Here is a 27363-nt window from a genome sequence, read left to right on the forward strand (position 1 = left end):
GCTCTGTCGCGTTCAAACGAGATATATCAACATCCAGTCTACACAGAGGCTCTGGCCTGTGCCCCGTAGGTCCGTTCGGTCCGGGCTCCATCGGCTGTCGTTCGATTCCAACGATGGGGAGTAGATTCTGGGGGAGAGTCACGTCTGTTCCCCCGTGTTTCCCTCCAGCTTAACCTGAACCTGGACTTCACCCGGTCACTAACCGGTCGTGTCTCACGATGCTCGCCCCAACCATAACCAGTTATCGCTGCCTAGCCAATGTTTACCGTAATCCGTCCCTGCCAGTTTTCTATTCAGCGAGAAATGAATCACCTTTGTTGTCCACATTTCCCTCACCATCTGCTTGTTGTTGACAGCGAACCTTGACCGACGTGTTGCGCGGCCAATCTATGGCACCGCGTGTGTCACCGCGGAGTTGCCGTCCAATCGCGTGAGGGAGGGGGCGGGGCTCTGGGTGAGAGGGCGGGGACACAGACAGCAGCGCAGCGAGCCGCCGATCTGTCAACGGCGGCTTCAGTGTTGTGCCGCGGTACTGAGCAGATACAGCTGTGATTATGATTCAAAAATAATGGAGAAAAAATGGGAAAATCACGGACTGAGATTACTGAGTACACCTACAGAGATTTGGACTGGACGTAAAAATGCCACAGCGTTTTAATCCCACTGCCGAGGTCGGCATTTTCTGGATATGACGCGGTGAAGTTACAGGAATCTTTGTCCCGGACTGAAGAAAGACAAGCGGGCCTGAAATCACACAGACGTCGGCTGAAGTTGAGCAACGGGCTGCGCTCGCTAAGTTAGCATTTAGCTTGCCGTGAAATACCAAGTTTTGTATCCACTGGGAAGTCATTTTATAAGGGGTGACGCGTGCAGCACTTGGCTATGCGTAGCGTGGTGTAACGCGTCTTTAAAGAATTACTGCTTTCCATGTCTTCGGTAACGTTAGCAGCAGTGATAATAGCAAGGCTAGCTGGCTAGCTATCCGGCAGTGCTAGCTTGTTGTTCCCCTGCTAAGTTAGGCAGAATAGAAACAAAAAAACAGACTGACACCGACCAGGTTTGGTTGGGGTTTTTGGTTTGTTTGTTTTGCATACTAGAAAATATATCTCAGCGGAGATATCTGCAATTGTCTGTAAAAAAGTGGCAATTGTCACCCAGCTTAATATACATAGCACTCGACAATAAGCATGTTCTCCTTCCCGTCCGGTTAGAGCTTGAGTTACACTTTGGTTATCTGTTCTTTTGATCTTTAATAGATATTTATGTCACTGCGATAAAGGACTTCTGGCTTTGGTTGTGGTTATATAATTTCTTCAGCTGTCAGAAAGACAGCAGTAGTTGTTTTCATTAGGTAAAGTTTTTTTTCCTAACTAATACATTTCTTATCTTTAACTTTAGCAATAAGGATGAATTGGTTTTCAGTACCACACTTTTGGCCCCCAGCGTGTTATACAAATAGGACATTCCTGTGAGACTGTAGTGTGGTTTTAGTCTGAAAATTACCTACTTGCCCACAATTTGGAATACTGAAAAGAAACAGGCAAAACAAGGACTTTAAGCTGATGAACCCCCATTCAGCAAGTTCATGACATAACAAACATCATCTTTGTTTTGGGTCAAGTAAGAGTGATAACACACAAGGGGGTTGGTCGGTTACCCATCCTTGTGTCGACAGGGGAAGTTTACAGTCGCTCATCTTCAGCCTCCATCTGCCCTGGGCTCAGATGTGAGACGTCATGGGCAGCCAGGGAAGCCCGGTGAAAAGCTATGACTACCTGCTCAAGTTCCTCCTGGTCGGAGACAGCGATGTGGGCAAAGGAGAGATCCTGGACAGCCTGCAGGATGGATCGGCTGAGTCCCCGTATGCTTACAGTAGCGGTGAGTCACTCCTGTCTCAGCTGATTGGAACCTGTTGGCTCAGTTTTGTCCTCTTGTGCTGATGAGCTCATCAGGTTGTTTCATACTTGCTCATCGTAAATGTTCTGAGCATAATAGCGGCATTTTGCAGCGTGAAATGAGGAGAATCCTCCAAAGACCTCTCTTCTCTGTCTTTAAAAACACATTTACACACCCTAACGCTGATCACACAGGCCATTCTCGTGGGAGTGAGTCAGGCAGTCATGAATGTATGTGCATTGTTGTTGACTAAGTTGATCACTTACTAAACAGTCCTTTTCATGACCTCATAGTCCAACAACAAAACACAGGTTTTAGACCTACATGATTCGCATGCTGGTTTTTACACAGTGAATATTTCAAGTCTACATCCTATCCAGTATAATAGTGGTTCCTCAGCTTCAGTTGCGCCTAGCTGTAAAAAGTAAGTGAAGCTGCTAACCCAGCCAAAGTATACTGCTTTGGCGCTTGTATATAAATGTATTTTAGCTGATTGGAGGATGTTTAACTATCTCTGTGAACATGCTTCCAGACCCATAAGAAAAATTTAGATTTGAATATTACTGAGGCAAAATGAATTAGATCACAGATCATTTCTAAGTCAGCAGTGTTTGTAAATTTAGAGTAGGTGTATTCAGGAACACCAGCACTTTTAGCTACCAGGAATGGAAGGCTAATGTAACTGCCCAGTCAGATGATCCCTCCCTGGGTGAAGGAGCTCAGATCACCTGGCTCTCTCACTGCTTTTGCTCCAGGGCTGACAGCCACTACGCTGCTACTGTAGGCTGCTGGTCTGTGACTGCTGTGAAATGAAAGGAAGTTCTTAAAGGACCGTGTCTTTGTTTTCATATCTTTAATGCCATTCAGTGCAAATCATACACAAATACATTTGACCATTTTCCAAGGCATGTCGTCATGGTTTAGATTTCTTTAATGTACTTTTACATGTGTCCACTGGTATTCCACAGGTTTAGAATGAATTAAAAGTGGTCTACCTTGAGGGATGGATCACTGCATACCCTTGCATCCACGGCTATAATTTTCACATCTAGTCTTTTATAATAAACAGCCATTATTGGTGTCATCACTAAGCCATGTAACCAAAATAAAGACTCTGTGAGTGCGTGAAGTTTGCTTTGTTGTAGCTATATTACTTCCCCTTGTTTCTTCAAATAATTGGGGAAATGCAGTAAAGGCTGTCAAAGAAAAGGAAGCAATAATAAATGTGCAAATAGAAAAGAAAATCTTTCTGGGTGGGAATAAATCAATTGGGTGGGTCACCCAAATCAATTGTACATATGGGAAACACTTTATCACCATAAACATAATGTCTGCTGCTGTCAAAATTACGTAACGTTTGTGTGGTTATGTATTGGAAATCACCCCGCACTGAAAAAAGCAGACACAGTCTTCACTGTGATGGATTACTTCAACTTGGGAACCTTTCAAATACTGTTGTTTTTAATAATGTACTAGAATGAGATGGAAGTAATGGCTGCGCAGAAGACAGGAAAAATAATTTTAAAGCACTAAAATGCTGCAGTATGCTTTAGAAAGTAGTCAGCTGTAATGTAAATAATACGTACGTTTTGTAAATTGGCTTAAACATGCAAAAACTCTGGCATGGTCCTTAAATAGCATAAGGTTACACCCTCTATGCTCACAGACAGTAGTGAATGAACCCTGTATCATATGAATCACTCAGATGATGCTAGTAGAGGTTGTACGAGTTTGCCAAGAAACAGTAATGAGCTGCACGGCAGAACATAAAGGAAGAGCGTACATCCATCACACGCATGCAGCCTAATTAGACCTTCTTCACTTTAAACCACTGGAATCACAATATCAGTTGCCTGGTTACTGATTACTTTAATGTAGAATGTGCAACGTGAACTGCATAACTGCATATGTTAACTGCATTTGCCCCAGCAAACTGTCCTCACCAGAAATGCTGTTGTAGATGATTCCCTGAGCTGAGTATTCATTTAGTATTTCAGATGAAGATTACCCTCTCATCCCCCTAGCAGTGACAGCAACTGTTTATGAAAAAAACATCAGTCAGCAGAGTGACCCCTTTTCACCAGCGCTTATCTAATGAATTCTGCCAAAGACTGATGCTGCCTGTTGGCATTTGGCAGCAGTGTGAAGACCCTCCGTCAGGTCGTGTGTGTTTGCAGACATCCCCGTTTCCTGAAGGCCAGACTGTTCGATTGCAGCAGTTGAATGTGATTTAGTGAGGGAGTTCATCATTACGAATAAGTAATAATGTTAAAGAATGAGTTAAAGAGTTGACAAGACTCTCTGCATCTCGGTGGAAGTATTGGTCTATTCTAGCTTTTTTTAACAGAGATCTCGCTATATTGCCGTTAAGAAGTCCCCTCATTATGCCGGCTTTGCTTGTTTACACTGAACCAAACAAAGCCAGCATAATGCTGCCCCATTGTGTGATTTTTAGATAGCAAGCCAGAGTTCCTGAAATCAGAGGCGTGACGTGTAACACAACAGGGTTGGCGTCTGTCCCGCTTTAATTGCACCCATTAATCGTTGAAGTTCTTTTTCAAGCAAAAATGCCTGACGTTCTCTAATTGCAGCTACGCAAACATGAGGATTTGCTGCCTTTATATTACTGTGAATTGAGTGCCTTTGAGTTTGAGACTGCTGGTTGGACACATTAAGACCTTGTCTTGCACTTAAGGAAATTTTGATGTGAATTTTACAAAATTTTCTGACCTTTTGTAGACAAAACAATTACTCGATTAATGAAGGCTATAAGTCGCCAGATTAATTGATAATGAAAATAAACATGTATTTAAACATAGTTGTATACTTAGTCCCATTATCTGTACATCTGTAAACCACAATAGATTTGAAACGAGTAGATGCTTAATTAGTCCGTTGACAGAAAAATAATGCCAACTATTTTTATAACTTATCAATCGGTACTTTATTTTTAAAGCAAAATGCCAAATATTCCTCGGTTGCAGCTTCTCAGTCGTGAGAATTTGCTGCATTTCTTAGTCTCATGTGATAATAAATTGAATTATATTTTGAAGTGTTAGACAAAACAACCAATTTACAGACAAAGCAACCAATTAATCTTGGGCTGTAGGTAATGATAAACCAAATAATGAATCAGTTAGTCAGGAAATAACTTTGAAATTAATTGAGAAGAAAAGTTATTGTTATTTGCAACCTTACGTTATGATAGCAAACTACTGACCTGCCCTTAGATGGAAACCTATCTGACACATTAACGGTATTTTTGAGATTCATCTGGCATTTGTGTGAAGACCAGCTTCTAAAGAGTCTCTAAAAGAGGAATCTGGCCTAATTGATGCGAGCAAGATCAAAAGCCTTCAAACGGCTTCATTAAATATGGGAGTGCAGAGAGGAACGCAAGTGAACGCGCTTCAGCTGGGATGTTTGTGTAGACAGAAGATCTGCGATTGATTTCTATCCCTCTGGCAAAGAGAGGTTAACATGGAAGGATGGGGAATGCTTGTGAAGAACCTAAATATTTTAAGAGATGAAAATCAGGACAGTAGAATAGATTTTTGATTCGATGACATTGTCCTCAGGCTATAATTTTGGTCCCTGTCTGTTTTGAGGCTGACTATTGGATAGACCAGTCTGTCACATTTCCTCCTCATTAATCAGTGTTTGTGTATTGATCAGAAATGTGTGATAAGCTTGTCAGGTTGCTTTTATTCAACATGATGTGCTTTGAGATGACTTTTTAGGTGGTAACAAACAACCAGCATCCCAATACAAAAAAAAGATTCAGTTCACCTTCATAGGAGGCTGGAATCACTAAACTTAGTAACTGAAAGTTTAATAATACGACTAATCAATTATCAGAATTGTTGCCGATTAGTTTTCTGTTGATCAACTCGTCATTTCAGCTCTAACTCCACCTGGTATAGCATATTTTCTGGAAATTCCATTGCAAAACTGCTGATGAAGTAAGCGTATAGAAAAGTCTTTTGTTAAATCCAAGGAATTAAATACCTGACAAATCGAGGTACTTGCTCTCAAACCTCTAAATCCCAAATTACCATAAAGCAGTCCTTTGCATTACTTTCTAGTGTTGTTTACAATGGCCTAATACATGGAGAGATATTGGAGGGATAGCTTTCTCAGTAATGACGGTGTAAAGGTATCTCTACTGGTTGACAAATCTCTTAAATTAACCAACCCTAAATCACTCTTTGTTGTCCCTCCTGTTTGAAATCATTGTCGTGTCTTGACACATTTCTTGGTTTTAACACATTCAGAACAGACAACATTAAAGGATTCCTCAGCAAGGCATTCTTAGGGAGGGGGGGGGCTTTGGTTTGTTGAGGTTATAAATGATTTCTGAGGAGATTTCGAGATTAATTTTTCACACCACGATAAGGTTTTGAATTTCACGGTCGGTTGATAGTAGCCATCAGATAACTCCAGCCTTGAAGGAGTGAAGCCAATTAAAATGCAAAAACAGGTTTAAAAGACAGTTTTTCAGTGCAGCTGCTAGACAAGTGAGACTATTAAATCTTTTTTTATTCAGCACACACTAACAATGGAATATTCCCCAGGGGTCGACGAGGCACGGCGGCCCATTGTTTCTCTATGGCAGTGGACTGGCTGTTTTGACAGTCGCATATCCATAAACAACAGTTATCGCTGGATGCAGGCCAGCTCAGAGATAGCCTCCTATACTGCCCTGCTGGATGAGAGGGGGGTTTAGAGTGAGTGTAGGGGGGAGAATTTGTAGGTAAATGAAAGGCGGAACCTGGTCTAATCCTCTTAAAAGATGCACAGACTGACTCACAGACTGTTCAATATTACCACAGAGCTGAGCGAGAAATGCAGTCTCACTGCTACCAAATAAGATTTTCTGCACTTGGTCCACTATTTGTTTCTCCCTTTTATTTCTTATTTCCTTGCTTCCTTCATATCCCTTTACATGTAACTTACACCCTGGGGATGTGATTTATTTCATATTCGGTGTCATTCAGCGGTTACACAATAAATTCGCATTTGTCTTTAGTTTTCTGGGGTTTTTTTCCAGTTTGTATATGTTCCTACATGATACAGCCACACAGTGCACAGTGAGACTGTACCCAGTCTGATGGACCAGCTGTCTATCAAACAAGATTGTCCACCAGATTTTTTTAAGCTCCGTTAAAAGCCGGTACTTTTAAAATGATGTTTTTCCCAGCTACAGCAGGCCTATCCATAAATCAGAGCGCTGATCTTTTTTTCCAGGATTTCTTGCATTTGATACAGTGTTGAATTTTCTCGTGGAAGAACAATGTCACGGAGAACCTGTTTCTGTGTTACCTCAGATATATCTTTGACAATCCCATACTGAAATTTCTTGTTACTTGTCAGTTGTCGCTATTATTGGCTGATATATTCCCCCACTGATTTACATGTCTAGTTCTTGTACGTACCCGTTTTGGCAACAATTTCTGGACCTTTCGGACTGCAGTTTTTTATAAAGACACAATAAAATGATATTTAAGAGGAAATATGATGCGTTAAGCCTACTATAGTCATTATGTTGGAGCAGTGAATGAGAAAGAAGCAGCACCCATGTTTCTGATTACACCAATGTCTAATTTAAAATGTCAGAAATGTTGAAGTATAGGTCAAAGGAAAGAAGTCTGCCCTGTTTCTTAAGATAACTGTTAGCAGTTATGCACCAACTATATTTAGTGGCTTGACTATATTTTCTATACAGTAAATAAAAATAAAGTTATAAAAATAAATTCTCTGCATTGTACAATTGGTATCACAGTAAAGTGTCCCATCTTCAGCTCTTTCAGAACACAACAGAGTTATTCTCTTATTTTACTCCAAAATCCAAAGACAAGGACGGCTAAATAGCTCTGGAAGAAAAGATAACATATGAGAAACCTTTGTCCAACAAAATGCAGACATACCTGTCAGGTCAGTGTTTCCATAAACAGTTTCTCAATTTATTTTTTCTGGAAAATGTAGTAATAATAGGTAATTACATATAACGTGTGTGAGAGTTTCTGTTGCCTCCTCGCAGGCCTACTGTGGTGCTTTGGGCTTTGACAAAAAAAATCATCTGTAATATTACCATAGAGTGAAATCAACGCCTCTCTGACACAGTCTCAACAAAAGCTTAACATCATAAGCTTCTCACAGCTTTGACTACATCCAGAGAACAAACAAAGTCAGCCGACTCCCAGAATAGAAGCAGCAGTCTTCAGCTGAGACATCAGAGACATCAGAGAAGCTATTGATTATCTGGGAAATCTAAGTGAGCACTGGCAATGGGCGGAAAGGAAGCACTTGGTACGAAGCCCTGCACTCGCTCCAATTCAATTAGGCTAGCCTGAGCTCAGCACTTTAGCTCAGCAGCAGTTTCATGTTTCCTGGAAAATTGGAAGTTTTCGCTAACGTTGTTAGCCAGCAGCTGCTACCTGCCAAAGTCTGGTGCAGTCATGTGTGAGAGTCTGGGAACTGGGAGGGTTGCTCTTTTGCTGCGCTGTCTTTCAAATATTACCACCGTGTCTTTTTCCCAAGAGTCTTCATTTTCAGTCTTGTTCCTGACAGTTTCCAGTTAATAAATATCCAATTCATCATTGGTGGTGCTGTGAGAGTCTGCTAAGTAAAGGCTGTTAGGCCAATAAACCTGAAATGATAAATTGAATTATCAGTTTGTTCGCAGATAATTAATCAATGACATGTTTGATAATCATTTTAGTCAACCGTCAAGTAAAAATACCAAACATTAGCTGTTAACAGCTTAAGATGTGCTACAGATGTGAACTGCTTTTCAAATGCTGATTTGAAAACCTTTGATTTTTGTTTTTTGATGTGTCTTTTGACTAAAAGCACTTTAAAGACATCGTTTTGGACTCTGCAACTAACAATTACTGGTATTATCGATTAATCTGCTGAGTATTTTCTCAATTAACTGATCAATCTTTTGTGAAAGTATTGCCCATCACAATTTCTTTGAGACTAAAACCAAAAATATTAAATTTACAATTATGTAAAACAAAGAAAAGTAATGTAATTCTAAAAATTAAGAAGGTGCTACCAGAGAAATGTTGGTGCTTTTCCTTGAAAAGTGACTCAAACTATTAATTGATTATCAACTAATTATCCATAGAATTATTTTCTGTTGATTCATGAATCAAACTGTCAACTGTCAGCTCTCCTGGCTTTATTTTAAAATAATCGATAGGTGAAATGATAATTAAATCATTAGCTCCAGACCCATGATAGTTTTTAAGCCAGTTAACATCCTAAAGAATTAATTGTGTCCTTAACAACTGGCTGGAGAGGTGGAAATGTCATTGAAACAGCATTTAGCTGCTTAGCACCTAATCGGGGTAGGGTGGGGCACATTTTTGGAACATGTTCCACACGATCAAATATAAGCTGTTGAGTTAAAGATAAACATCTTATCGGAGGTGGAAAACGCTGATTAAGCAGGGGTTCACCTATTTGGCCCCAGGTGGTACCAGACTCAGAGAAAACCACACGGACCTGGCAAGCAGACTCAGGTAAACATGTCCAGACATGGAGCAGCAGAGCGACAGGTGTAGCAGTCAGACAGGTTTGTCAGTGATGAGCCAAACAGCAGGCCAGAACAGAAGGATCTGTTAACCGCCTGAGGCTTTACACCCACATTTTGACAGTTAAACAGTAAACATGGTCTGTGTAACACTCATTAGAAAATTAATTACAGTGCGTTTCTTACATTCACTGAATGGCTAAAAGCAAACTGAAATGATTGGTTCAGGTGCTGTGATGGTAACTAAGCAATCGTCCGACTTGACCATCCTCACAAACAAATTAAAAAATTAGCATTATGACTGATTGGTGAAAAGCAGGAATGGGAAAGGACTGGCACTAATTGTTACCCTTGATGAAAACAGGTCAAAAAGAATTACATACAGTTATAAATATTTTACATTCAGAGAAAGCTTAAAGATTTCCACTGTGATAAGCCTCATCCTCAAATACATAGTTTTCACATTTTTTAAAAGCCAAACCTCATCCTCTGTTGTGTGTCGCGGGTACATTTTCACTTTGATTTAGTAAAGTGGCTCAAGTAGACAATGAGTCATTTTGTCGAGCACCAGCTCGTCTCTGACTGTGGTTTTATAATCTTGATGGATGTTGATCTTCCTGATGCATCCATTTGTCTAATGCCTGCCCCCTCTCTCTCTGTCCAGGTATCGACTATAAAACCACCACCATTCTTCTGGATGGGAGAAGAGTGAAGCTGGAGCTTTGGTAAGCAGACATCACTACTGAACGAATAACCCGTCATGTCTGTACAAAAGTAAGAGTGACCGCTGCTCTTATTCTGGTGTACACACTTAAATCCCTTACTATAGCACCGTTCTAAACCTCCTACACATTCATTGGTTTATTCGGCCAAATTATTAAAAAATATTTTCTCAGTTGGATCTTGTGGTATCAAACTATGACGAGAGTTTTGGTTTTATCTGCCCAGGTTATGAAAACCCAAACTTCTTTTTGTCTAGAGACCCTTAGAGGTACAGTATTTTCAGAAAATATTTAGACCCCTTCACTTTTTGCACTCTTTATTGTGTAGTAGATTTAATTTTAAATGGCTAAAACTGCCATTTTTGCTCATCGGTCTACAATCATTAAATTACCCAGGAAGATTCGAAACTGTAACTGCTGCCAAAGGAGCTTCTAAAAAGTACTGAATCAAGGATCTGAATGTTTTGTAAATAAGAGATTTCAGTTTTTGATTTCTAATAAATTAGAAAAAAATTCAAGAAAGAAACATGTTTTTTACTTTGTCACTCTGGGTTATTGAGGGTAGACTGTTTAGTATTTTCGTACTGAACACAATAAAAATGTTGGTTTTGCATTAGTTGCATTAATTTGGCCGCTTGTGTTAGTTTCCCCTAATCAGCCAATGTACTGAATGTTCAGACGTTAGCTGTAAGCTTGATACACATTGACTGTGTGTGTATGGGAGTGCGCCTGTACTTTGTTTGTGTGACAGCTCAGACAATGACTGGAACCCTCTAGTCTTTTTTGCTTTTTGTCTCTGTACTTCTATGAAGTACATTCATTAAAACTCCAGAATAAGCAAGAAAATTTGCTCACCTACACTGACACATCTTCACATCAGTTAATTATGTCCTGGGCAAATTCGCATTAAGTTTTACCTACTTGCATCTTTTCATTGACTTTGTTTGCAGTCTCACAGCATCTACGTGTTTACATCTACATTTTGCCTCACATACCATCTGAACACAGCTCCAGTCCTGTACATAACCTTAAATGGTACAAAGGTAAACGGTAAACTGCCCAAGGTAAAAAAAAAAAAAACATACTCTGTATGTACAAAGGCAGTGTTTGAACAAACTGTGTTACTACATCATACACCCAGGATTTATATTCATTGATTTGGTTTTTTTTATCTTTTATATTTTATTTGTTCTATGCTTTAATTTCAGCATACACTGAAGCATTACACTACGACTCTCAGTAACTGGGAAAATGTAGGTGTTCTAAAAGTTTTGACTGGTAGTGTATGTGACTCAGTGTTAACATCATAGAGCTTCAATGAAGAGTTGGAACAACATGATACAGAGAGTCACTGATTCTATCAGACAGTGAAAGCTAGGGGGTTGCATATACTTCAAATTCGTCACATTTTAGACGAGAGGCAAAAGAGATGCATAAATACCTAGAGCAAAATACAAAAATACACAGAGTTATATAATGGTTGCATACTTGTGCAAAAGAAAAAAAAAACATTTGCAGAAAGATCACACAGATGAAAAGATGTTTTGATTACCGCATGTTACCAAACTGGATTACAGGTTACGGACAGGCAGCAAAAAACTGTCCACCTTAAAGCACATTTGATCCACAAAACATAAAAAGGTATCCTGACAAAAGTGTATTACATCCAACCTTTACTTTTCAGTATTATATACCACCTACTTAAACAAATGCATTAGACACAATTTGTACATGCCTCACAAATAATCTTGCATCAGTAGAGATGCAGCAGATGCATGTAATTGTCAGTTAAGACACACTGCAGTGCTGGGTGAGGCCTGTTTGGTGGAAGTAGGCCAAGGAATTCAGCTCCTCAGGGGAGAACCAACGCCTCGTCTTCCCTGTGGAGAGAAAAGTTTAAAGGCAGCCCTGTGATGCAGAACTGTCTTTATTTTTGCTGCCTCAGTCTTTCCTCCTCCTCTCACTGTCTTAGTGTTATTTTACTGTCTAAATATCATCTTTTCCTCTCGCTCACACTCTTTCCCTTCTACTACTTCTATTCTCAACTTCCTTTCCATTTCTGGCTCATGACTCAGACTCATCTCAGTCTCTGTCTGAGGAGACAAAGGAGACAAACCACAGAAAGTAAAAACGTAAAGAATATGTTTGGTGTTATCGGTTTGTTGCTTGTCATTGTGGCAATACACATGGGGCACTTAGTGATGTAAACAACAGTACTTTAACATGATTTCGGTCCACGTGCTGTATATTTTGTCCAGTTACCTAATCATAGCACAACACATATAGAAATGATTACTATCAATTCATTGAGCCGTCACCAGACCTAGACCAGTATATTGGTTTGCTGATTTCTTTAGCTGATTGCACCGTTTATTAAAAAGCAGATATTAGCCTCCTTGTCAGTTTTATACCGCATCAATAAGACCAGTGAACATCATTTAACTCTTTAATAGTCAGTGTAAACATTTCATCAGCAGGGACATCATGTCTGGTAGACTGCACAGTAGATAACTGAAAGGTGACTGTCTCTCAGACATTATCGTGAACCCTTCCCTCATCTGACTAGATGAACACACCCCTCACTGGGCTGTCACTAGTCTTTGCTTTTCATTTTCAGATTGGATGGAATTGTCATATTTCTTCTAAACTCTCCGCCAAAAATAGTTTCTAAATAAATCTGAGTAAGGGAAACAGGCGATGAAGTTTTAGAGATCTTTGTATTTGTAACATCTATTTCAAATAGCTGTTCACAGAGTGTGGGATCTTTGAGAGGCATCGGGTTACAACATCATTTGATCGCTGATTTGTCAGGCTCAGTTAATCCTCAATTATTCTCTTTGTGAAAGCTGAAAGCATAAGATGTAGACTGGTGATGTAGGCTTTACAAAAGCTGAGAATATGTGTTGGCATAACGTATTAATAGAATTCCTAAAAATAGGATTTTCTAAGTAATCATGTGAGGGACAAGAAACCTGTTAGAAAAAAATGGCCAGAGCAATGTCGTCATCCAGATGTGGGCAATCAACATGTGGTATAAGTACACAGAGTACATCTGCTTTCAAGTTTACTTGCTATAGTTTTAAGACATTACAATAAGTAGTTCTAACTGCTGTGTCCAAAACTCAAAAAACTCTCCCTGATATTTTTGTTACTCATAGGAATGTACTACAAGGATACTAGTCATGAATGTGAATTACATGTTTTCACATCACCACTGGCCCTGTGGTGCTCAGTTTGGAGAGCTGTCTGCTCCTTTGAGCCAATACATAAAAGTTTGATCACCGCTGGCTCTTCTGAAACTGAATATGTGATTTTTGGATGAAGGTTAGGCCAGTTTCCACACCACTGTTTTGTCCTGAAGGCTGATACCTAATATTTTTCTAGCTGTTGAGTCAAAAAGACTATGAATTGACAATTAATCTTTCTTTCTACCGTTTCTCTTTCTCTTAAGGGACACCTCAGGGCAGGGGAGGTTCTGCACCATCTTTCGCTCTTATTCCCGTGGGGCTCAGGTGAGAGAACAGATGACTTACTAGGAAAGAGCTGCACTCAGTATGACGCAACCTGAAAGTCCACACTTTGGTCAAAGAGGTGGCAAACTGCATGTTTCTGTGTTGACCTTATTGGTCATATGTAAATTTACAATATGAGAAAACACTTCAGGAAACAGCTGCTCCACCTGCCTCGACACTGAAACTCGCCCTTCATTTTGTTTGTTTCTCTCTCTCTTTAGGGGATCCTGCTAGTGTATGACATCACCAACCGCTGGTCTTTTGATGGTATCGACAGGTGGATCAGAGAGATTGATGAGGTGAGTTTAAGAGATGGACGGATGGATTACTGGTATGTTGAGCTTTTATGAATGTTGGCAGGGTGGATTTTTGACAATCATATTGGGAAAGGAGTTGAGAACGATAGACTTACTCAAGTCCAGCCGCATTTTGCCCCAGCTGAAGTTAAGTTCCCTTAAAAGTTGATGAGTCGAGCGATTGGTCGAGAACACCCCAAGCGTACTCGCAATTTGAGAGTTGACTCAGTGCACTTTTTTTAGCTGCCTCCCAGTACACAGAGCAATGCAGGAGCAAGAGTATGGCAGGCTGCAAACTTTACAAACCGAGTCTTGCCTTAAAATTACCAAACCACAAAATTAACTCTGGTGGAACTAGAGACGAGTGATGGAAACCGAGGGCAGCACAACACCAGGCAGCACAAGGCAGGGCAGCAAGACTCGTTTCTGTTGGCCGCTACGATACCTTCAGCTCCGGTGTCTGGCTGACGGCGCTGTCAGCAGCCCGGCAGGAGGGAGACTCTGCAGTGCCGTAGGATTTCATAACTGAGCAATGACCAAGATGACAACTTTTACTTTCTCTCACTGAGTGGAAATCCAATGTTTTCACATCCCAGATGATGAAAAAAGACAATTAAACACGAGGTTTTAGGTCAAACATGAGATTCATGCACAGGAGTGTGGTGTGGAGTGGCTGAAGTGACACTACATGTGCAGGGGAGTGAATGATGTATTTGTCCTATTTGTAGATAAGGCATAATGAAGAAAAGACATCAGTAATAATGTTGAGTGTGTATAAAAATGAAAAATATAGATACGAAAAAGCATGAAATAATGAAACACAAGGACCTCACCAATCCTCCACCGTGTTCAAACCAAACAACGATTCGACTTACACAGCTGGTACAACATGCTGCAGGTCTGAACTCTTCTCTTTCTTTTCTATAATAGACCTCTCATTCAGTTGTGGATGAGTTTGGATCATAAAAGTAACTCTGCTCAGATATTTATCTTTAACAGTAAATAGACATTGAATTTTCCCTGGAAAATGTTGAAGAGAGGGCAGGAATATCAAAGGTGGAAGAATATAAAAATTGAAACTACATGTTGTAAAATGATGTTTTGATCCGAGCCAAAGCTGCTCTGTTCAGAAGCCAGAGTGCCGCTCAGGGATTACATTTTTCAGGATTTGGTGCATTTCTGAGGTGTAGAATTCCTCCATGTTGTTATTCATTTTTTTACGATATACATTTATTTTTCTCTGAATTTGTGCTTATCATTGGTTCCAGTACAATGCAGCTTTGCTTTGCAACAATTCAGTTGGATCTTGTAACGATCTTGCAGGGATCACTGAAATATTATTTGACCTTTTTTTCTCTTTAACTTAAGCAATTAGAAAATGCTCCCATGTCTGAGTTGGGACAAACGGTCAATAGAAGTGAATCACTTAAGACAAGCTGTGTGTGTGTGTGTGTGTTTGCAGGCTACTCACACTGTGTCCTTCCTGCTGACTTAGAAATAAAGAGGATGTCCGCCTTGTGTGCGTGTGCGTGTGTTTGCGTGTGCGTGTGCGTGTGCGTGTGCGTGTGCGTGTGTGTGTGTGTGTGTGTGTGTGTGTGTGTGTGTGTGTGTGTGTGTGATATTTTTGTCCTGTGGAATGTATGTTTCAGTTTGGCCTTTCCTGCTCCACCTCCACAGATGTGCTGTGGTTGGCCACTTCTTTTAAGGACAGATGTGAAGTACAGATGGAAGGATGAAAAATCTGTGAATGTTGAAAGTTAAATGCTGTTTAGAGAAGATGAAAACAGATCTGAAGGACAGACCATCTGCAGATATTTACTTCTCCAAAGTGTGCTGTTTATCACTCAATCACTGGTTATGTGATGTATTTTAGCGATTACTCAATGGTCACTTAACAAGACATGGAGTGTTCTGCTTGTTACAGTGTAAAGCTGCAGATGATGATTATTTTCATTATCAATTACTGTGTTGATTACTTTTATCAATTAATCAATTTATTATTTGGTCTATAAGATGAGTAATAAAATGGTGAAAAGTGCCTCTCGAATTTTTCCAGACCCCGAGGGTTTTTTTAAATGAATCTGGAAACAGAAAACATTTGGCATTTTTACTTAAAAAATAACTTCAAATATCAAAATAGTTGACACTTAATTTTCTGTTGATCTATTTCTACCTCTTCTACAACTAACAGCAACATCACACATTCTTTTTATAACTGCTGAATACTTTCCAAACGTACAATCTTGCTATAAATAGTTGAATTACTTTTTCCTTAGATTTCATATTCCATTATGCTTAGAAAATCAACTTGCAGACACTTGAAACTTGCTTGTGTTAGAAAGAGAATAAATATATTGTATATATATTGTATTTTATGGTATTTTTAGAAAAGTCACTTTATCATCATCACTCATCATTGTATGATAATGGTTGAGAGTGTGGTCTCATTGGAGAAGGGTAATGCTGATTGTTGCCTTCATGGCTGTGAAATTCAAGATAAGAGTTGGCTGTTGAGCAGCGTAATGACTGAAATACATTAATATCTCACACAGTGACAAAAAACACACCCACCGTTGGTCTTATCTAGATACAAATACACATCATTTTTTATTTCCCAATAAATATTTCAACTTCAGCTTCTGCTTTAACGTTACTGTCACCAGGGAGAAATTTGTTTCGCAGCCTGGTGAAACACAGAACACAGACTTGAACATATAAAATACATAAAACATACGCTAAAACCCACCACAACACCTCACATAGAACAATATACATCAGTGACAGCATGTCCTGAAACATGCACCCATCATTTCAACCCGGTTATCAATAGTTAAAACAACATCATCATTATCAGCCACCAATTTTAAATAAAAGACTCAGCATCAGCTGACTCATCCTGAGCATTTGAGATAAAAGATTAGCTTTTTTTCACACTTTATGTTTCAGCCTTACGCTAAAATCGCTTAAAGTTGTTCTTTCCTATCATCATTCTAAACTCAACAAAAGACGCAGCAAAAACAGAATTTTATTAAAAAGTAAAAACTGAAATATCACATGGACAGAAGTATTCAGACCCTTTGCAGTGACACATGAAATTTAGCTCAGGTGCCTCCCCTTTGTCTTGATCATCTTTGAGATGATTCTAAGCCTTTTTTCCTTTGGCGAAAATTAATTGGAATTACAGAACTGTGTACACGCACACCCTCCGTGCAAATTTCGCTTGATAAATCACAATCAGCTTGAAAATGTGTGTACTTTGGCATATTCCACTCAAAACACTACCCTAATTAACTGTAAATGCTCAGTGCAATACGAATCATCCCTCGTGAATAGTGATATACACATATTGTTCCTGTGGAGAATGGAGGCAGCTGATTGCTGATTGCAAATTCCGGTTTTTATAACTTTGGAAAGAAATGACAATTCAACACCAGCACTGATGTGTTTCATCACAGTACAGTCATATCATTTAGTTTACAGCTCAAAACACATGTTTAAGTGTGCAGTACCTCTCTATTAAAAATCACAGATGTAAATGGTTAAGCTCTGAGTTGGTCTGTATCTTTTACAGCCATGAGGTGCTTATGGACTAATGAGTGTCTTACAAGCACAAACACAGTATAACACAGCTGGCTTTAATGTTCATCACATTCTGAATGTATGATTATTCGTTTAAATATGAATTGAAATGAAACTTGTGAAAGGGTCATCATAAAATCTGGCTTCGGTTCACTAGCTCACCATCTGTGTCACCGGTTTCCCCGGTCTGCCGTCAAGTTTGTCTTTAGAAATCCCAACTTTTCCGTGGGAATCGGCTTACACATGTTTCAAGCCCTGTTTTGGGCGTGCGCAACGGTTAAAAATGAGGCCCCTTGTCTTTAGTATGCTGAAAGCTCAAAGTCTCCATACAGAGTATCGAGATGTCTCTCTAAAATGACTGAGCCTTTGAAGTTTCGCTCTTGTGGTAAACGTAAGAAAGATCAGGCAGTTTAACTCCATTTATCTTACCGGTGATTGGCAAAGCACAAACCCTGACGTCTATAGAAACACCCAGCGTCTGCTGCTACTGCTTTTTCCATCGCCAGCACCACTGCTGCAGCTGCTGCTGTTTCCTCTGTGACTGTTGCTGAGCATGAAAATGCAACAGGAAGGAAACTCTGAGCAGAGGCTGATGTGTGGTGACAGTCGGGAGGAGTGGAGGAGAGAAGGTCAGCCTCTCACTGCCATCATCTTTCATTCAGTTTGTCAGAACAGATGGGGATAAATTAGAGAGACCTGAGCCAGAGTGGCAGAAGATACATGCTGCTGCCTGGAGGTTGTTGGATTAAAAACAAGCCTCCGCTAGTCACTTTGTATGAATGTCAGGTCTCTCAGTCACGCTCTCTTCCTCTGTCTGATGCTTTTAATCAACTGCCAATCCTGCATATCTGAGGTTTTCCTACTGTTCAAAGTATAACAACTTTTCCATTATAATAATTTTACAAAAAAGTGTGAAAGACAAAGAGATGCTTCTGTATTTACTTAGACACCACCAAATTTACCACCGACTGATAACACAACTCTTAGACCAACAGTCTTACTCTTTTTTTTTTTTTTTTTTTTTTTTAGCTGCTATTGTCCAGTTCAGAAGATGTTTACTTGATTTATTACAGCATCAATGACACCAATGGTTCACCGCTTTTTGGCTTTTGACCCCTTAAAACTGGGTAATTATCTACTTTTGACCCCTCATCTCAGGTTGCATTTGTTGACAGGTGGAGGCCGGTTCCAAGATTATTATTTATTTTATTTTTTTTATTCTCAGAATATTTTATTTAAAACCTTCTCAGGGACTTGAAGTTGTGAAATTAACCAGTAATTCGCAATTCAAAATGTAGAGATAGAGTTTGAATGTTCCATTGATTTATTTTAGATTTTAATTTTAATATAGACCAAGTTTGAATATCAATACAGCATATTAGTTATAAGGACATTCCAGTATGGGTAACTCTGTCCTTTGATGTGTTTTGTGTTTTTTTTTTTTTTTTTTTTTTTTTTCCCCTTCCTAGCATGCGCCAGGCGTCCCTCGAATCCTCGTAGGTAACCGGCTACATCTGGCCTTCAAACGACAAGTTCCAACTGAGCAGGCCAGGGCGTACGCCGAAAAGAACGGCATGACTTTCTTCGAGGTGAGCCCACTGTGCAACTTCAACGTCATCGAGTCCTTCACAGAGCTGTCGCGTATCGTCCTCATGAGGCACGGCATGGAGAGGTTCTGGAGGCCCAACAAAGGTGAGTGGACGGGGAGCCGGGGGTTTCAGTGGGTACGCCGAAGAATTAACTAAAAAGAGACAGTGCCGGAGCAGCTCCTGATAGTGAGCGCAAACAAATGAAGGTCGTATTTTTAAAATAAAAAAAACTGATAGAATTACTTATAGCATACGACAACGGCTCAGATAGTAAATTCATTATAATGTCCCTTTCCACAGCACTAATTCTGTCAGTACAATAACAGAGTCATGTCATACTCGCCACTCTGCTGCTCTCATTTTCTCTTTTAAACAGAAACACTGTCTTAATTCAATAATAAATGCCAGTTTGCTGTTTTCCCCGTTTTATGATAATGCTCAGCACTTGAAGCACTTTTTACATTAAAAGATTACCAATAAAAGGAACGCTGAAAGATGTGAAAAATCTGCAGGGAGTGTTAGGTTTCGTTAATGGCAGCTTAACAACAAGAAAAGAAGGCAAAGTGGAGTGACAGGAATAACATGGTGAATAAAAACGTTTTTTTCTCTTGAAAAACAAGTGACAAGTGAATTTTATTTATATAGCCAAATCACAAATTTGCCTCGGGGCTCAGCATACGACACCCTCTGTCCTCGGTATAAGGATAGAGAACAACTGTACATCAGAATCTATGAAAACAACATAGTAAACCCCTGTCTCTAACGTAGGCCTGTTTCAACTAATGACCATTGAATTAAGTACAGGCCCTGACCACCATTTCCAAAATTAAGGTAGTTTTTTAAAGCAATTGCATCTAGTAGATATTTGTTTATAATGTTGATAGACCTTTGTTTAAATTACACTTTAATTTCGATTGGATTAACTGTACTCCATTGGATTTTCTGTAGTCCAGAGGGCACAGCTATAAGTCAAGAATCAAGCTATTCTGTGACATTCTGTGCATATGTACCAAAATAGTCATCGGATGGATGTCATTGTTCGAGACACACTCTGTCACTCGCAAAGTAATTCTCCCTCATTCCTGTCGTCCCTTTGTCTGCTTCATGTGTAATTACGGAGGGAAGCTGGTGGAAGCGATGTCCTGCACATCCTCAGAGAATTAAGTATGAACAGACTCAGGCTCACTCTGTCGAAACTCAGTCTGAACTTAATTTAATGCCTTCAGGGCTTTGTCCTGTTGACGCTAAAGTCATTTAAGGCGTCAAGTTGAGGTCTACCTTCCCTTCTCTGTCTGTGGCTCTCAGCTCCACAGCCCACTGATTCCTATTGTACACGTAAATCTTTAAAAACATCTCATAAATATATAGCCTCATATTAAAAGGCTGAGTAATTACAAGATTTTCAGAATCCTTGTACAGTTGGAAGACTCAGTATTGAGTTCGATGGCTGTGCTGTGGAGTTTGTCCTGAATCAGAATGTCCTGAGCCTCATTGTTAACCTCCTCTCTGTCCACCTCCCTTCAGTCTTCAGCCTCCAGGACCTCTGTTGCAGAGCCATCGTGTCGTGCACGCCGGTCCACCTCATAGACAAGCTCCCGCTGCCCGTCGCCATTAAGTCCCACCTCAAATCCTTCTCCATGGCCAACGGCATGAACGCCGTCATGATGCACGGACGCTCCTACTCGCTGGCCAACCCGGCTGGCGGCTCCAAAGGCAACAGCCTGAAGCGCTCCAAGTCCATCCGTCCACCGCAGAGCCCTCCGCAGAACTGCACCCGCAACAACTGTAAAATCTCCTAAATAAAAGCTTCCTCGAGGGGTCCGTAAAAGACAACGAACGATTGGGATCAGGAGACGGATGCACAGGATGTTGTTAGTTGGAGGGAAAGAGCATATCCCTGAACCTGAAGAGCTGAAGAGCAGAAATGATGGATAAAGGGATGAATGAGTTCATCATGAACTCATGATGAAGAGAGTGAAGTACTTTCCAGGTGTGCAGCTCGAATGATGCCTCAGGATATCAGAGGAGAATGAGTAAAAACTTTTTGGTCTCTGCTGACCTGATTCTCACTATATCCATCTGCTAAAATGAGAGAAAAAGACTCCAGATTCACTCCTGTCTGCTGGAGTGTTAAATTCATGTACAGAAATCCCTCAGCAACTCATATTTAGTTACTCTACATGATGCACGGCACTCGTTGTGTCTGCATCACAGACGTCACCTCGGGATCAACTTTTCACTTTTATGTCGCACATGTATTTCTTGCTTCTGTCTGTCTGGTTATAATTCCACCCTTTTCTGTCCACACCTCTGTTTATTTGCTGTTTTATTGACCAATAAGCTAATGATCAAGACACTAGCAACCAGTCAGTCCTTTATGGATCATTGTTTATCCTCAGCTGGCTGTAACAGTTGTGTTTGAACACTCATTGTGCTTTGGAAGTTAAAATGTTTAATACGATCTACAAGTAACACTTGCTGAAGTCAAATCTTGGTGACAAGATAAGTGAAGGTTCCCATCCCGTTCTGTGGTTGAAGGGGAGGTCTTCAAGCAAATCTGACCCCTAAAATCGAGAAGGACACAACCTGATCCAGGTCTCAGGTCCAGACTTGTTAGTGTGCCTTGAGTCTAAGTCAAGTCTAACTTTATTTGTCAGAGGTTTGTATAGACAGAAGTGTAAGCTTTGATTGAACCTGACAGCATCCAACAAACAACACGTGGTATTTTTAATGAGCCAGTTGACGTGCAACAAATTCTTGGCCTAGAGTAGGTTTAGATTTTATTATTAATCTGTGGTTTACGGAGCAACCTTCTTCGACAGGAGGTGCTTGTTGCTATGGATACCATTCGCCGCATTTAAAAATCTTTTATAAACTTAATTTTTAATTTGATGCAGATTGAAGAAAATTTTCAGCAAACTAAAACCAAAACTTGAACAAAATGAAAACAGTGAGGGAAGACAGAGTGCAGTCTGGAAATGTTCAGTATTTTTCGTATTGTCAACAAATCCCATGAAAAGACCAAAACCAACAGCTCTCAGCTCCGAGCCCATTGGTTCCCACTGGAGATTCTCTAAAAACTCCTCACAACTGTATAAATAGACACGTCCATCTTGGTTTGGATGATTAAGTCATGCGTTCTTTTCGCCTCAGGTACAATTTTCTTTTGGGCCGGTAAAGACCTCTACATTGCACGACTTTATTTCCCTCTGTTAGGGAACTGTTGATCTTTTCTTTTTGACCCAAGAGCTTCTGGAAGTTGTGGCCTTGAGATGAGATGGAGAAGGACAGCTCCACATCTGCGTCACCCAGTGGTGCTGTCTGGATCCGGGCAGAGATTAACTTTACTGTCACTCCCTTCCTCCTCTTTCTCCTTTCTCTTTCCCGTCTCTTCGTCTCCCCGTCGAGTGTTTATGGACTCCTACTCCTCATGCTTTCAGATTTCACACCTCACCTGTCATGATACGCCTGTTACGTGCAGCAAAAGCATTCCTCTGCTTATCTTGTGTTTATCACAAAACATGCACACACCACAATCAGTCCAAGCTAATTTTATATGAACACATGTACACAATACACTCAACTCTATCTGCTCCCTCGTCATGATACTCCACCCGAATCTATGTTTTGAGTTTCCCACTGTGTGCTTAGCATGTGCTTGGTAGTATGCTGTTATAGTGTATTTAGTCACAGTATTTTGGCAGAGTGTTGGAACATACTGAACTAGAGGGGAAATGATTAATCAGTCAATAGAAAAATAACTGATTGATTAATGTTAAGGGACAGTGCTAGATATTTTCTGTTTTTTAGCCTCTCCAATGTGAGAATTTGCTGCTCATGATCTGTTTTATAGAATTTAAAACTGAACATGCCTGGGCTTTGGACTGTTAGTTGTTATTTGAATATGTGTACTTGGCCTCTGGGAAACTGTGATGGACATTTTTCTCAGATTTGTACAGTTTAATCCTTTAACCATAGAAATAATCAACTGCTTAATGAATTAATAGTTGCAACCCTAAGCTGAACGTACCGATGGACTGTAGAGAAGTTTCTATAGACATATTGATTCATTCTTCCACTGTGAAACTGGCCTTATTTACTGTGACAGACGTGAATCCCAGAGAGGAGTGTTTGATACTTAAAAAGATTTTGGGTGGAATATCACTTTAACTATCCTGTTCCCAAGTTTTAAAAACCAGTAAACACGCATATGCACTGTTGCTCCTCGAAGTCTTGTTTTACTGTAGTGCGTGGAGTCCATATTGAGTCCCCCATCCCTCCCATTCCTGGTATGTACTAATGTATTTTCCATACATTCATTTCAGTGTGAGACATGGAGCAGGCATGAGCCCAGAGGGCAGGAAGCACAGATATCTGAGGCTGTCTGAAAAGCGTAGCTCCCGGTGTTTGACTTGTCCCCAGATGATGGTGAGAGTGACGGTGATGGTCTGATGAGTGTCGACAGAAACGAGTCAGAGTAGCTGGACAGGATCGTGTTATGCAGAGACAGAAGTTCTCAGGTAAGGTGTAATATTCTCAGTGTTGGTCGTAAACTGTGAGCCACGTTCATCAGTTCTCTCTGAATGTCACTCACTCCTCTTCACGACCAACTGCTCATTTCCCAGTTTTAACTAAAAGGACCAAGTTATTATTATTATTATTTTGGATGTTAAGCCCATTGGTTGGATTTACTTCACATTCCTGTTGACAGTTCCAAAGCAGATCATTAGTTATTGAGTACGCTGCGAAGATGAACCTGTACAGAGTTAAAACGTGTTTGATGTTGGTAATCCATGAGACTGAACGTTTGGTCCTCATTTTTGTCAGCAATGTTGTAGAAGTTGATCAACGGAAGGTTTAGATAATCCGTGAATCATTCTCATGATTTTTCAGTAACATACTAAACATTCACTAGTTCCAGCTTCTCGAATTCGTGGAGATTTACAGCTCCTCTTGGTCTTCCGTGACAGTAAATTGAATATTTTTGGGTATGTTGCTGTTGATAGTACAACGTCTGATTCATGTATTTATTGTCGGTTGGGGCTCACCTGTCATAACAGCTTGCTGAGGGGCAACACAGTGTGGCGAACCGCCGTGTTTTTAATTTTTTTTGGACGACATTGGAGCTCTATGGCAAAGAGGAGTAAGATATATCAGGCTTTGATTAAAAAACACTAGTTATTAGGAACATTCATTGCTAGTTTTGGTCTTTTCATGGGGAGAAAAATTCAGAATATCAGGAGACTTACGGTTTAAATATGAGTACTCTGTGATCCCAAGATAACAACGTAATGAAGTTGTGATCATGAGAAAACAATTAACAGGCCTGAGAAATGATAAGCAGCCATGTGTTTCCCCCTCATGCTCTCACTACGTAGTGCATTCATGTCCGGTGAGGCAGACGGCAGATACTTGTAAATATTGTTCAACAACGTGGACACGTCTGGGCTTATTCTGTTGATCTGAGTTAGCACTCGCTGCCTTTTCAACCGTCACACTGCGCCATCTGTATCTCCAATGGGCCTGAATGCAGCATGTCTTCCCTTCTTTTCCTCTGATCTGCTCCACTGCCTCCGCATGCTGCCCCATGATTCATAGCTGCTGAATAATACATGCTCTTTTCATAGATCTCTGGAGGGCTTCATCAGTACGCCCCAGCTCCCCACATAGGAAGCTCTGCTTGCTGCCTGGTTTGTTCCTTAGTCCTCCTCAGCCTCTGTTTTCTGTCCTGTTTCCCTCCTCTAAAATATGAAGAATCTGATTAGCAGCAGGCTTTCAGTTGTAACCCTTTTTCCCCCACATTTTTCTTTTCCTCTGGTGTCTTCTCCTCAGGTGTTCAGTGGCACTGCCCTCTTAGTTCGTTCAGCTCAGCGTCTTTGTTCGTCTTCAGCGTGTAGTTTAGTGTGAGAGTTGGTGGACTCTCCATTTGTCTTCCCTCCTCTCCACCGTCTCTCTCTCTCTTATCTCAGGGAGTTGTCTTTGCCTCCAGACCTGAAGCTGTCTTGACTCACACGGTGAATCCTCCTCGTTTTAGGGAAGATTTCCACTGATCCAGAGTCGGATTACTGCAGCATTAAAGGATCAAATCAGTTTTTTACTTGCTTGAGCCCCTTTCCTCTAAATCATTTCTTTTTTAAATCAGTTGCTCTCAACTTTTTTTGCTTGTGACCCTTTTAAACAAAACTGTGTCTGCTTGCAACCTTTCATCACTGGTTGCAAATGTTTACTGGTGGTGAGCAGTTCAATCAAAGAGTTATTTTTTTCTTTCTCACGTTTTATTTAAATACTTTTTATTCAGATAAAACAGTGTGACCTGTAGAGACACAATTGTCCAGTAATTTAACAGCACATGGCTTATATTATGTTTTTCCTGCTCTTTTGTACTGCTATTCATCCAACAACGCCTCAGATTCATTCTGCAAGCGTCTGATGGGTTCCCGAACCACTGCTTGACATTACTTCAAAATATTTCATAAAGCCTTTAGACTTTTGTTTTGCTATCTCTACAACTTAAACATGGTATTGCTTTGAAATTTGCGGTGAATATTCATGCTACCCCGGTAAAGATTCTGATGACCCCGTAACTTTTATTCTTGCACCACCATTTATTTTATATTTTTAGCTGCATTGCTGGTAAGGCTCCAAGAGTAGCTCAAACATTAGCATGTTCTTTGTTCCAGTCAACTATTTTGTGTTGTGGAGTTGAATGTGTTTTTCCTTCCTTCCACACAACCACAGGGTTCCATTCATTTTGTTAACTTAACTTAGATAATCTATTGAAGTGAACATCACGTCTGCATTTATTTATGTTATCGTGCTAAAAGCAGTGCAGACTTCAAGTAAGTCTGCACTTAAAACTATACGACCGAAATAATACACAAACGCATGCTCACAACTGTGGTTGATTATCTAAACCTGTGGTTCCCAACCCCATTTAGCTTCTGACACCTAAAAAGGAAGCATTTGCGACTTGTGTCCCCACATCACAGGTTCTGGCCTAAAGCTGGAGTTACAAACGGTTCAACCAGAGACTGATTTTTTTCATCTTTGATTGTTTAATCGGAAGGATTTTTAGAGCAGTGGTTTTTGAGCCTTTAATATGTAGCAGTGTCTCATTGTGACTCCTCGTCACAGGTTACACGTCTGTAAATTTTGAGCAGTTCAGTTAAAAAGTCATTAGTGACAAGATGGTGACAAATTAAGCACTACGTGCTTTGGAAAATTACATTATTCCCATGTGATTTGTAGTAAATGGGCTAAAACCTGCGAAAGACACTGATTTGTTCCTTTAAGGAGGCTAAAAATGAATTGGAGTAACTGACCAGAAGAGCATTTTAGTCATGGCTACAGTCCCTGTGTGTCCCAGAGTTAAAGGATAAGATAGAGATTTAGCAACAGCAGGCACACACCAGCCATTTACGGAATCGGTGTGTCAGCGTTCGTTTCCTCACCACCAGTGTTTTCAGAAAGAAGGAGCGATTCTATAAAATGAGCTAAAAAGGAATTTAACTCGAGCTTGTTGCCAAGATTTTTTGAAGAGGTTTCCCGCTCAGAAATGAACAGGAAAAGGCATTTATTGTTGTTGTTGCTGCCAACTCATGGAGCATATTAACCCTCACTGGGTGTGATGATATTGTTTTGTGATGTGTTGTACATCCAGCCTCTTTGTGTTCTGTGATAACGCAACCATTTCCCTCCAGGTTGTGGTTCTTCCTTTGTTTTGTGTGGACTTCCTCATTGTTTGTTGATTGTGTTTCTCCTGAACTGAGTTGCCATTTTGGATTTCCATGGACTTTTTTTTTTAAAATGATGGAAATGTTTGTAGAGGATGGTGGGAGATTGATTCAGGACCCTTCAGGGATACCCTCTAACATCGCCTGTTGTTGGCGTGTTTGTGTAAAGGAGCAGACTGTTGTGATAATGATAACAACTTACAGAAAAAAAAAACACCTGTAAAACACTATTCTTGTTTTTGGCTAAAGCTGCTGAGTAATCTGAGTGTGTGTGTGCGTGTGTGTGTGTGTGTGCGTGCGTGTGTGCGTGCGTGCGTGTGAGAAACAATTTCTTCAAACACAAAGCTGAACATTTTTCTTTTTTTAAATTATTGATTGTACAGTTTCAAGGCCAGGGTATGAAGAGAAAGACTTTTTCACAATAAAACTATTGAATGTTGGAGTCAAAATGTCTCTGCTGAATATTTTACTGAATTTTTCTTTACTTTTTTTTGGA

General features: G+C 40.2%; 1 protein-coding gene across 1 annotated transcript; it reads left to right on the forward strand.

Moving 5' to 3' along the window:
- The first annotated feature begins 505 nt into the window (after positions 1–505).
- On the forward strand, positions 506–27302 carry rab40c (RAB40c, member RAS oncogene family). The gene is made up of 6 exons (XM_040118862.1): positions 506–1878; positions 10101–10161; positions 13610–13670; positions 13892–13969; positions 19015–19237; positions 20659–27302. The coding sequence occupies exons 1-6, from the start codon at positions 1737–1739 to the stop codon at positions 20931–20933; spliced, it is 840 nt and encodes a 279-aa protein (XP_039974796.1). The 5' UTR covers positions 506–1736; the 3' UTR covers positions 20934–27302.
- The last annotated feature ends 61 nt before the right edge of the window (positions 27303–27363 follow it).

This window comes from Xiphias gladius, chromosome 3 (assembly GCF_016859285.1).
Source record: "Xiphias gladius isolate SHS-SW01 ecotype Sanya breed wild chromosome 3, ASM1685928v1, whole genome shotgun sequence".
Classification (NCBI taxonomy): domain Eukaryota; kingdom Metazoa; phylum Chordata; class Actinopteri; order Istiophoriformes; family Xiphiidae; genus Xiphias; species Xiphias gladius.

Excerpts from the sequence above, each read along its gene's own strand:
- rab40c (XM_040118862.1), top strand. The coding sequence starts at position 1,737 with ATGGGCAGCCAGGGAAGCCCGGTGAAAAGCTATGACTACCTGCTCAAG. Across the intron at positions 1,879-10,100 it reads CCCGTATGCTTACAGTAGCG|GTATCGACTATAAAACCACC; the intron begins GTGAGTCACTCC and ends CTCTCTGTCCAG. Across the intron at positions 19,238-20,658 it reads GTTCTGGAGGCCCAACAAAG|TCTTCAGCCTCCAGGACCTC; the intron begins GTGAGTGGACGG and ends ACCTCCCTTCAG.